We start from the raw sequence: 12,061 nt of genomic DNA, 5'->3' as shown, positions 1-12,061 counted from the left end.
GCCTCCGAGCATCACGCATTAACCTTGTTACTGGAGTTCACCTGTCTGTTCATGGATTCATCAGCACATGCTGGGTTTCAGTGGAGCCCATTAAAAAGAGGGATAACTTCTCGAGACACCTTTCTTAAGGTCAAAATGAAGTCATTTAGTTTGAGTTTGGTAAAGTTGTTTTGAAACTGTGTGCATATCAAACATGCAGAATTAAAATGTGGCTTGCTTGAGGTCAACTTGGTTCACCTGACAAATATTTGGCTCTCTGGTTGGATTTACCTTGAAAATTGACGTGACATGATGTGTGTCCATATTACTTCTCGTGTTCTGTTCTTGTGCCATCCTTATGTTTGTGTTTGAAGTGTCTAAGAGTCTTTGGTCCCCTCGAGAATGTTGACCTTCTCTATGCTCCCACTGTGTTAGTTGTTTTATATTCTGTTCCTTATAGAAAGTCAAACAGCCACTAAATGAAGGGTAGGAGATTTAAGATTCCCTGCAAAATGTAAAAAATATAGTCATCTGTTGAACGTGCAATACAGTACTAAAAAAAAACACTGTCTTATCAATGTCCCATTGAAATGAAATCGAGGGGGGTCTTTTGTCGGGCTCTTCCTGCTCCCCTCTCTGCTGGGAAGAAGTTTGAGGAAAAAAGAGGACTGGGCTTTCGAATGTTCTCAAGGTTACCTGCCTGGCTTTTAATATTAAACTACGTTTTGTTAGGTTATTCATCATCTTATTTATGATATCAAAAACCCTTTGGTTAAGGTGCTTGTTGTGCTGTATTTTTGCCTGCATTTACTTCACTGCACCTGAGAAAAGCAGGGCCTTCCAAAGCATATTTTATTTGGCTTTGGTTGTTCTCTCTTCTTAAACCTGATGGAAAATTATAAAATATAGTTTCATTTTTCTCCTGCTATAGATGACAGGAGAACTTGGTTGAACTCCCTGACTTTGTTTTTATCCTCTCAAATCTCTCAGATTTTGGAGTTCGACACTCCCGCCGCTTTGCTGGCAGATGAAAGCTCAAGATTCAGAGCTATGATTGAAGCTGCTGAAAACCAAAGCCGGTGCTGACCTTTGAACCCCAGCGGTGATGTACGCCGAGGAACCTGATCCTCCTGCCGTGCTGCTTCACATCACGATGCTTGTTTTATTCCAAACCAAAGACCCAAGGGACCACGTTTCCTGAGAGACTTTGTTCAAGTCTCACTATGCAAATAATGGCACTGCTGCCACAGGATCAACGTCACCATGTCACAGATGTATTTTTTTTGGACACCAAACAATTCAATGCATGTAAAGCAGAGGCTTTTCTCTGAGAGTGGCACTTTATATTTCATGTGGACGCATGAAATCACTGCTTCCTTCTCTCCTGTCTTGAGGAGGACAGCTAATCCTCTAGTTTGTATGGCAGTATTGAAACCCTCACCATATATATAACATTAGAATTGAAGAGATGGTGTCAGAATTGCATGGTTTAGTGATGAATATTTTATTTTAGCTGTACACCTCATGTCTCTATTTATGTGTCATTTATAAATGTTTTAATCTTAGAAGAGAGAGTGATTGCAAATGCAGTATACGCCTAGATCTGTATAAACAATTCAGGAATAATGGAAGTAGCCATACGTGCTGTGATAACTTTCCTGTACTGTGTTCTTGAAGTGTTGTTGTCTGTCTTAATCTAAATGCTGGAGTGAAAACTACACACTGTACTGTTCTTAGGCATTTCACTGTTAAGCAAAGCACGTTTGAGCGGTGATGATTTTCGGTACTTCATGTGGATTTTCAACAAGTTGTGTCTTCACAGAACAGAGGATTGTAAACCTTTGCCTTATAATCAAGCCTGCGCTGTACAATCACGTTTGTGCAATATGTTTCTATTGCACTGAAGCATTTTCAAGATTGCCTTCGTACACTTGAGATTGTATTGTTGCAATATTTATATATTTTTTAAAATTGCAGATTTTTGTTTTTAGAGATTCTTTTTTTGTATTAAAGAAAGATTTATTGTTTGTGTTTGTGTTTGCTTTTTCTTCATCAAAGACACATCTGACTCCCACCGCATTGCTGATACATATTCAACCGGTTAGGTCCACATATGTGGACATTCCATTTTTGCCTTTCAGCACCATAGTACTTTCTTAAAATGTTGATACATTTAGAGCACTTCCTGCACCATCCTGCAGTTCTAATATTAGAGCTATGTCTGTGAGGGGAAAAGATGGAAGGAACGCTCACACATCCAACACACAGGACTTGAACAACTTCTGAAAAAAAAAGAATAATATAATAACAAAATATGTTTTAATTCTGCGGATCTCTATCTATGTGTCTATATATATATATATATATATATATATATATATATATATATATATATATATATATTTTTTTTTTTTTTTTTTTTTTTTCTAACAAAGTTATCACTCCTTCTAGCTAATTTCTGATCATTTTTTTATTGTTTAAATAGGTTTGTCACCCAAAGATAAAGCTAGAGAAAAACTCCTGAAAAAAAAAAGAATAATACAAAAAAAAATCCGTTTTAATCCTGTATATATATATATATATATATATTGTCCTTCTCCTTCTCTATCACTCCTAGGTAATTTTTGTTTATTATTATTATTTCTTTTTTTATTATTTAAATACGTTTGTCACCCAAAGCTAAAGCTTTTCAGGGAAAAAATAACCGTCCTTTTCATCCGACTAATCCATTATGAGTTTGAAATGGACCGCGGCTCTTATTGTGAAGTCGCGGCGGAAGTGTGCGTGGATGTTGTGGCTCTGCTGGAGCTGCTGGGGGAGGACAGGCCAGGCTGTGATGCCGCTGGATGATGGCTGCCTTCGGGATCCTAAGTTACGAACACCGGCCATTGAAGCGGCCCCGGCTCGGCCCTCCGGACGTTTATCCTCAAGACCCAAAGCAGAAAGAGGTTAGTCTGAACTGCGTACCTTGAAATGTCAAAAATAAAACCAAGGGGAGTAAAGTTTTCCAACGTCGCTGTAGCTCGCTGCAGCTAGCCTGTTTAGCGAAGCCAGTAGACGGCTCAGGCCTAATAACAATGAACAGCACCCGGGTTGGTTGTCAATTCGCTCCCCAGTTGGCAAAACTACCGGCTCGCGGCTAAAAAAACAACTCACTCCGAATGGGAGAAATCGAATTGTACTCAAATTGGAATCGCGTTCGGATGCATGCAGCTTTGTTTGCACAGTGGCAGCCTTTATTTTGGCTTGTGCGTGACCAGTATTTGCGTTAGCTACTAGACAGTTTTCACATAAACGTATTCTGTAAACCCGGAAAATAGCACTTGGTGTCCTGCCGAAAGGTCGGCCTTGTCCAATCCTGCCTTCGTCCCCTGATCTATTATTAACATGAGGTAATCTGTTAATGCAGACGGAAAACTGATTGCATTATCTCAGGAATATTCTGCTGAAGTGGCTGCTAAAGCTTTCGTTGCTCATGAGTCATTTCACAGGATCCATGTTCTTCAAGACCTGTTTGTTTATATTCCATCTTTTCGTCAGGATGAATTAACTGCGTTGAATGTGAAGCAAGGATTCAACAACCAGCCGGCTGTGTCTGGTGATGAACATGGCAGTGCCAAAAATGTCAACTTCAACCCGGCAAAGGTAATTGTTTCAGCTCCATGGCTAGTTTGCGCTGTTCTGCCTCAAAAACTGTGTGATGACATGCTTTTGTTATTGATTACAGATCAGTTCAAACTTCAGCAGTATCATCGCTGAGAAGCTGCGTTACAACACCTTCCCTGACACTGGGAAGCGCAAACCACAGGTCAACCAGAAAGATAACTTTTGGCTGGTCACAGCGAGGTCCCAGAGCTCTATCAACAATTGGTTCACGGACTTAGCTGGGACTAAACCGCTCACACAGCTGGCTAAAAAGGTAAGGCATATTTAGGAGTGTGCGTTGTGTATCGATGCTTGTGGTTTTCATTTCATTCATTGAAATGGCTGTTTTTTTCTCCTTCATGGGTGAAGTACAGTATATTACAATTCTCAGACTACCAAGAACATCAGGCTTTTAGCTAGGAGGGCTTACGGGCGTCTGCAAAACATGAAAAAATGGATTTCCGATTCACAACCGTGCCTGCCAGATGCCGCCATATACCAGCGTAATCTAGCGGCAATGCTACGGTCGAGAATCGGGCGTCCATTTTTTCATGTTTTGCAGACACCCGGACGCTCTCCTAGCTAAAAGCCTGAAGAACATTTTCATCTCTCTGTGGTCAAACAATAGGTATTTGTTGCTATAAAGAGTGACCATGTTGTAGATGATGTAGTTCACATTTCAGGTATGTACAAGCAAAGCATGTTTGGATAGGTTGTTTAACACAGTGATGACCTCAGTTTTGTCATTGTACACTGGGCTGAATTGTTTCTTGCTTGTCTAGTTTTTTATTTGCACAGTTTTTCAAATCAATCATGAATTTTAGACTGAGATGTGTGCAGATCTTGAACCTGGCGTGGGCACTTTGATGTTGTCGCTGAGTTTCACTCCCACAATGTCTTTTGAAGGCACATGGCATGTAATGAACCAATTTTTAAAAACTCTTTCAAAAACAACTTTCAGGGTGTATTTATGCATATAATCACGTACGAACCATAAGCTGCACCTTTTCCCCCCGTGGCCTGGTCCCTGCGGCTTATACATATACGTAGACACCCTGAGGAAACTGCACACTTTCAGTGTAAATAAAAGAAGTGACAAGTTTAATTGTACTGGCGGCATGATTCAAGTTCAGAATTTATCAGAGTTTGTTTCATCAATCAGTCTCATTGCTGGATGCTGTTTTCAAAACTAGCATAGCATAGCTAGTTGAGCATTTTAAAGCCAAATAGATGGAAATCACTGACAGCACCGCTGCACCTGCAGCTTGTAGACCACTGCACTCTATAGTCTGGAATTTACTGTAGTTGTCTTTCTACACTGTGTACGGAAACAAATGTGTCAGTTGTACAAGACGTTTTGACATACTTGTTGCTCTTGCATAAATGTTCAAGGCGCTGGTGTGCTTGTAATGTGAAGTTGTACATTGTTTGACTCAGCACTCGAGATGCCACTTTTATTGCTGATACACTGGCCTTCTCACTTTAGTGAGTGGTTTGTTTTTGAGTGGCGTTTTAAGCTCCTTCACTTGCTCCTTGTGTTGCTTACAGCTGTGAAGTCTCAAGAAATTACTCTCTCTGAACACAGATTCGATAAACCCATTTGTCGACAGGGATGTTTCTGGACTTTCCTGTCGCCATTGTTGCCTCCATCTTCCTTCTCCCTATGACCCAGTCTGATATCAGAGCTACACAGAGTAAATCTTAGATGCAGAGGAAATGGACAAAGACCAATTAATTTCCATTTCTTGGATGGAACATTTGGTACATTCATGTTGTTGACCCCATCATGAGAGCGACGCACACCTGCCTTGGATGCTGATGTGTGCGTGGAGGTGCTGCATGTGCATCTATTTCATTTTTTCTTTTAACTGTTGATTTGCTTTTACTAAAATGAGATCACACATATGGATTCAAATTTCAGATGATCAACCCGTAACCCGTTGAACTATATCACTCATCTGTCCAAGTCAGGTAGACTCAGTCTACTCAGCATCAGCCTGTTATTTTTCTTCATCCATGTCAAGATGCCTCTATATCTCGATTGGCTGTTTAGAATTACATATTTTAGTAATTTTATTCCTAATGACAAATAATTAGATAAACCCTTCATTGTGATATTTCTCCCCTTTTTCCCCCTCATCTTCTGCGTTTTGTTTTTTTAACATTTCTCAATAACACTTCTCATTTTGGACATTTACATTGGCAGAAGTGCTGTTGAGTGTTTTTGACTAGTAGAACTCTCACTCACCGACATCACTTACTTCAAATGACCTACAATGGCAATAACTATTTTTTTAGGCACTAATATCATCCTGAGCTTGATGATAGCTAAATGTGTGATGGGTGTTTCGTATCACTTTCTCTGGTATTATGCATCACAAGCTTTGGAAAGTTCTGTGGCTTGTTGTTCCTCCTTCTGGGTGTCTTCATTTCAAAGGGCCTGACTGGGCCGTTGTTTATTGCTGTAGCAGCATCGGTGAATTGCATGTGGCTTGTTTAACCCCATCGCTGACTCAAAGATTATTTGATTAGATTAAGATTAGATTAGAGTTATTTTGGCAACTATGATTAAAGACTATTAATCTTTTGTACTGCATCCCGCACCCTTTGCACCCCTCCTTGAAACTTGGTCCCAATAAACCGTGTCTCTGATTGACTCACTTCTACTTGATATTTGAGAGTGTACGTGAATACCAAATGAAATCTGTAGTGAGCAGTACATTTCATTTGCTGTTGCCATTGACATAAAAAGTAAAAGTGAAGTGTTTAGTTTCGCCTCATCAGCGGTGAACAGAACAATGCTGTCGTTCTGTTTATGACTGCTATATTAGACTATGTCTGTATTTACAAGCAGCAACTGCCTGTTAGCTGCCACTATTTTTTTGAAAACACCATAAAAATCTGTTATTGACACATTGTTCCGCTACTGCAAATTGCTTTCTCTCCGTTCAGGCTTTTAAAAGTGCCACCTGAGAGAGATTGGGTTTTTTTTTTCTACCTGATCCAGATAATTATGAAGCCTGCTTTTCATGTTTAAGTGGATGAACACATCTTTAAGTGGTTACAGTACACTGTGCAGCATTGGAGACACACGAGTGGGAGATGTCCTCTAAATAAAACCTGCTTGTATATAAACTCTGCAAAAATTGTCTTGAATATTCATTTAAATAAAAAAATTTGTTGAGTATATTTAACCAACAACATAATATATTTATCCAAATTATTTTTTATAGACATTGTACCAGTGGTTCTTATATATTTTAACATAAATATATAAATTCCAAATGTTGGTAAATATCTGTTATATATTATTGAGTTCTGCAGACTGGGTTACAAATTGATGGACAAGCCAAAAAAAAGTATTGTTGCATGAATTGTCACGAAGAATTTCATGTTTAACTAGTTACTCAAAGTTATGTTTCTCAGTCAGCATGACTCACCAAATGTGTTGTCACAGGTGCCAATCTTCAGCAAGAAAGAGGAGGTTTTCGGATACTTGGCCAAGTACTCTGTCCCTGTCATGCGTTCAGCTTGGATGATCAAGATGACCTGTGCTTATCACGCAGCCATCACAGAAACTAAAGTCAAGAAGAGACATGTGATCGATCCTTGTATAGGTAGGTGTTTGCTGCTGGATGAGATTCATGTGTAGGACTTGCACTTAAAGCCTCTCTCTACACAGAATGGACCCAGATCATCACCAAGTACCTGTGTGAGCAGCTTCAGAAGGTGGCTGAGTTCTACAGGCAGTGCCCCAGTCAAGGCTGCAGCTCGCCGCTCCCAGCAACACCGGCAGATGTGGAAACTGCCACGAAACAGTGGGAGTACAACGAAAAATTAGCCATGTTCATGTTTCAGGTCAGTACAACCGGTAAATGAACCTGCCAATTACCCCATCATCTATTGTGTTTTGTTGACTGAACATTGGGATGCAATGATATGAACATTTCATGTCACTGTAACCGTGACATGAACATTATCAGGTTATCATAATTATTGTGGTACGTAAACACACACAAATTATTCAAGTGTTTTTTTTAGTAAGTTCTGCTAACAAACAATAAAGCGCACTTGAGTTTGCTTACAAAAATAGGTAACTGATGGTTTATCATATAAAATATAAATAAAAGAATAACACAATGAACTGCAAACATATCTGTAATCCAGGTGCCTGCATTTGCAATGGTTCATGTCACTGTTGACAATAAAGAAAGGGCTCCCTGCGTCACTCGATCTGATGGTGTTCATCTGGTGACATCGTGCCATTGCATTGCACTCATTCATTTGTGTCGTACTAAAGCTGCTAAAGGGACATGAAAAGTTGTAGTTTCAGCAGCAGAGTTGTGGATGATGTTTATTGCAAAAAAGAACAGCGCAATGTGGTGCAGATGACTCCAGAACATTGTAAGTCTTACCAGTCGATCACCAGTTCACATATATTAATGAAACTATGATTTACAGCGATCATCTTAATGTGCTGGTTTGTTCAAATGTTGATCAACAGAGCTGATGTCTCCGTTGTTTCAGCATCATATGTTTGACTGATTTCGTAACCTATTTGTCACATTTGAGGAGAGTCACTTGCTGCTGAACTCCAGTGTCACAGGAGAGGGGGTTAACTTTAGACGTATGGAGAATTCGATAGAAATCTTCAAAACTCATCTCGGGTTAGGGTTAGCCTATCTTGCCCGAATCTGAGGAATTAAAGGCAAATTTCTGTTTTTAGGACGGTATGTTGGACAGACACGAGTTCCTCACGTGGGTGCTGGAATGCTTTGAGAAAGTCCGACCTGGTGAAGATGAACTGCTTCGACTTCTTCTACCCCTTCTGCTTCAGGTAAGCCTTCTTGTTTGCTCCATGTCACTGCTCTGTTTTGACTTCAGTCTCACATTGCCACCAAGCTTCTGGTGGATTACATTTGAGAAAACATGCTGTCAGTTAAACTCACATCTCTGCGCTGTGTTTCGTCGTCGTGACAGGCTTCTACAGCTGTCAGCAGTTTATCACAAACCAGTCATGCAACCTTTGTGCATCCTCTGGATGTCTGCCGTTGTTAACCTTCGCTGACTGTCCGTTGGGATGTCCTCCCTTCCATTTTATCAACAAACCTGATGTTAATTCACACTGAGCACTCTGGGTAATGCTGCATATCTCCTCCATCCCACAGTACTCAGGGGAATTCGTACAGTCAGCTTATTTGTCGCGGAGACTGGCTTATTTCTGCACTCGCCGCCTCAACCTGTTGCTAAGCGACGGTAGCCTGGGTCCCAGCGCAGGAGGGCATCCAGCACATGGCATCTTGACACCTCAGGGTAACGCCCTGCCCCCCACACCTACTTCCCAGCCAGCAGGAGTGAACCAACCCCAAACACCTTTCACAGACTTCTATATCTGCCCTCAGCATCGCCCTCTAGTTTTTGGTCTCAGTTGTATGTTACAGGTATGAGGGTTTCTTTTTTTTTCATATGAAATGCCAAATGTCTTAGAGTCTATCTTCTGAGCCCTCTATTCCTCTTCTGTCACATCAGAGTATAGTGCTGTGTTGCCCTAGTGCTCTGGTTTGGCACTACTCACTAACCGACAGTAGGAACAAGACCGGCTCTCCTCTCGACCTCCTGCCGATTGCTCCCTCCAGTTTACCAATGCCAGGTGGAAATACAGCCTTCACTCAGCAGGTAACACATCCCAAATGTGTGTACTACTACATGAAATTCAGGAAATGATAGAAGTTAATTCTCACCTGATTTTACTCTTAAACAACGTGGCCTTATAGGATTCATATTTGCTGTGTGCTATCCAGAGTCAGCAACGTGGATATCTCTATCTTCCCTGCAGGTCCGTGCTAAGCTGAGAGAAATTGAGGAGCAAATAAAAGAGAGGGGTCAGGCAGTGGAGTTCCGCTGGTCATTCGATAAGTGCCAGGAGACCACAGCAGGTGAGCAACCCTGCATCCTTGCAGGCATGTCCGATTATTTTTGGGGATGTGTAAGATGGGTCTGTCATCTGTTGTCAGGCTTCACAATCGGGCGCGTTCTGCACACACTGGAGGTTTTAGACAACCACAGCTTTGAGAAGTCGGACTTCAATAACTCGCTGGATTTCCTGTACAACCGAATATTTGGCTCTGGCCAGAGCAAGGATGGCCATGAGGTATATTAGTCCACTTCTTTTTCTAGTTACACAGAACCCTACATTTCTTGTTTCAGACCTGCTTTCTGACCAAACGTTCTCTTGTCTAGATGTCACCTGATGATGACGCTGTGGTGACCTTGCTGTGTGAATGGGCCGTGTGCTGCAAGCGCTCTGGTAGACACAGGGCGATGGTGGTAGCCAAGCTGCTGGAGAAGAGACAAGCTGAAATAGAAGCAGAGGTAAGCAATCTTCAAGTGTAGATGTCGTAAATGATTGGTCTCACAGTTTTGCTGTGGCAAGTGCTGGCATCATTGTTTTCAAATGTTTCCTTCATAGATTCCCCTCTCAAGGTGTATTGCAATTATTGTTTCGCTAATGGAGCAGGAAACATGAAATTGAAAGGATGGATATGTTCCAATCTGAACATATTCCCAGCTACATTATCATGTAATTGCGAAAAAAAACCTAGATCTGGGCTCTACCAGTATTTGACATTGTTGTGATCTAAATAGATTGGATCCAATTTTTGTCCCTTTTTATTCAAAAGGGGTGCCAGACTTACTTTTTTGCACCGTATTGCGTGTTCAAGTTTCTGGTCAGACTGAGCACTATCTCCTTGTCACACATGACAAGTCGACATGTGGTGTATTTCAAAATGTTTTTTTTATTTTTTAATCAAGCTGATGTCTTGTCCAAATGAGTACGTTTGGGGCTTCTTTCTGGAGTTACATTTTTTTTGTTATATTCTGAAGTTCTCAACACTTCACTCAACATCTTGTGGTGTGGTTAACTGGTGTGTTTTTTTTCTCCCCAGCGCTGTGGTGAGTCAGAGGTGGTGGATGAAAAGGGTTCCGTGTCATCAGGTTCCCTGTCCACTGCAATGCTTCCGGTCTTTCAGGATGTGCTGCTTCAGTTCCTCGACACTCAAGCTCCAATGCTGAGTGAGTTTCTAATCTCCTGCCTGTGTGCTCTGTTAATTCTTTATTGCATTATGTAATTCTTCCTCCTTTTACTGCAGCGGAGCCTGGCAATGAAAATGAAAGGGTGGAATTCTCCAACCTGGTCCTGCTCTTCTGTGAGCTTATCCGTCACGACGTCTTCTCCCACAATATTTATATGTGCACACTCATTTCCCGGGGCGACCTGTCTTCTGACTCCCACCTGCCACGCCCACGCTCGCCAAGTGATGAGCCCTCTGATGAGTCAGACCGCAAGGAGCAGGACACCGGCAGCAGTGTCAAGATGGAGGCATGTTGTTGGTTATTGATTATGAGTCACGCCAGCATGCGTTCCTTCTCTGCTTAATAAAGTAACATTCTGTTATGTGTTTAACAGGACACTGGCCTGTCAGAGTCTATGGAGATTGATCACAACTCCAGTGCTAATTTTGATGAGGTATACATGTCGTTTGACCCATTATAATGCATTCAAGCCTGTAGTCATATCTAACTTGTTATTGCAATCATCATAGATGCCTGAATATTTATCCAGAGTGTGTATTTACTGTGCATCCCCTTGCCTCACAGATGTTTTCTCCCCCAATGCACTGTGAAACTAAGGGGAGCCCCTCCCCCGAAAAGCCAGTACCAGACCAGGACAGCAAGGCTGGGTGTAAGGACAAGTTTGTGGACCCAGCGTTTCCTCAACTGTATGATCAACCCAGACACATTCAGTACGCCACCCACTTCCCGATTCCCCAGGTAATGTCTGGCACAATTGCAAGTCTGCATGAGTATCATCATAGAATGCAGTGCAGAATTATATTAGATTAGATATCCTTTATTTGTCCCTCAAACTTTGAGAAACTTTTTGAAATATGTTCAGAAATCTTCATGATATCGTGATAAATATGTGTAACATGAAAATCCTCCAAAAATAAAATCCGATGCTAAAAAAAATTATTTAGTGGGAAATAACACATTTGATAAACATAAGAATTTGATATTTTTTCACCTGGAGGAACTAACATCCCTTTGGTAGTCCAAAACCCCTGGTCTGTCTCCTAAATTGCTCTCCATCACTATCTCCATGATTTCCCTAACACTTAGGAGGAGAAAGATAAGGTCTGTGCTTGAAACACAATCACACTCAAGGCAGAATAGTGAGGCATTGGGAAGGTCTTATTTCGACCCCACTACTGATACCTGTTGCATGCACAAATCTGCTGGGATAAATGGCATTCGGCTATTTTGTGGAAGTGTATAAGAGTTCACAAGGATGAAGGAGTGATGTAAGAATTTGTCAGACGCACAATGTATCTCTTCTTTAAGATGAAGGAGGTGCTGTTGGTCTTGACTAAAAGCT

At 41.2% G+C, this 12,061-nt stretch overlaps 2 protein-coding genes across 4 annotated transcripts in view; both read left to right on the top strand.

The window, feature by feature from the left end:
- The window catches only part of wu:fb13g09 (ATP-binding cassette sub-family C member 5), a 34,827-nt gene extending 32,862 nt beyond the window's left edge, over positions 1-1,965 (top strand). For all 3 annotated transcript variants that reach the window (XM_053878810.1, XM_053878808.1, XM_053878809.1), the window contains one exon: positions 970-1,965. In XM_053878810.1, coding sequence (XP_053734785.1) covers positions 970-1,065 — 96 coding nt within the window. In that variant the 3' untranslated portion in view covers positions 1,066-1,965. The remainder of the gene's footprint in view (positions 1-969) is intronic.
- Positions 1,966-2,780: 815 nt separating this feature from the next.
- med12 (mediator complex subunit 12) overlaps positions 2,781-12,061 on the top strand; it is a 23,948-nt gene continuing 14,667 nt past the window's right edge. Inside the window, exons 1-15 of the mRNA XM_053879076.1 lie at positions 2,781-2,927; positions 3,520-3,624; positions 3,707-3,898; positions 7,082-7,241; positions 7,307-7,482; positions 8,351-8,461; positions 8,793-9,065; positions 9,154-9,300; positions 9,461-9,560; positions 9,639-9,775; positions 9,865-9,996; positions 10,572-10,698; positions 10,776-11,005; positions 11,093-11,152; positions 11,284-11,457. Of these exons, the coding sequence (XP_053735051.1) occupies positions 2,826-2,927; positions 3,520-3,624; positions 3,707-3,898; positions 7,082-7,241; positions 7,307-7,482; positions 8,351-8,461; positions 8,793-9,065; positions 9,154-9,300; positions 9,461-9,560; positions 9,639-9,775; positions 9,865-9,996; positions 10,572-10,698; positions 10,776-11,005; positions 11,093-11,152; positions 11,284-11,457 (2,226 nt within the window). The 5' untranslated portion in view covers positions 2,781-2,825. The remainder of the gene's footprint in view (positions 2,928-3,519; positions 3,625-3,706; positions 3,899-7,081; positions 7,242-7,306; positions 7,483-8,350; positions 8,462-8,792; positions 9,066-9,153; positions 9,301-9,460; positions 9,561-9,638; positions 9,776-9,864; positions 9,997-10,571; positions 10,699-10,775; positions 11,006-11,092; positions 11,153-11,283; positions 11,458-12,061) is intronic.

This window comes from Synchiropus splendidus, chromosome 11 (genome assembly GCF_027744825.2).
Source record: "Synchiropus splendidus isolate RoL2022-P1 chromosome 11, RoL_Sspl_1.0, whole genome shotgun sequence".
NCBI lineage: Eukaryota > Metazoa > Chordata > Actinopteri > Syngnathiformes > Callionymidae > Synchiropus > Synchiropus splendidus.
Note: the sequence above shows the minus strand (reverse complement) of the source record. Positions and strands in the feature narration are given on the sequence as shown.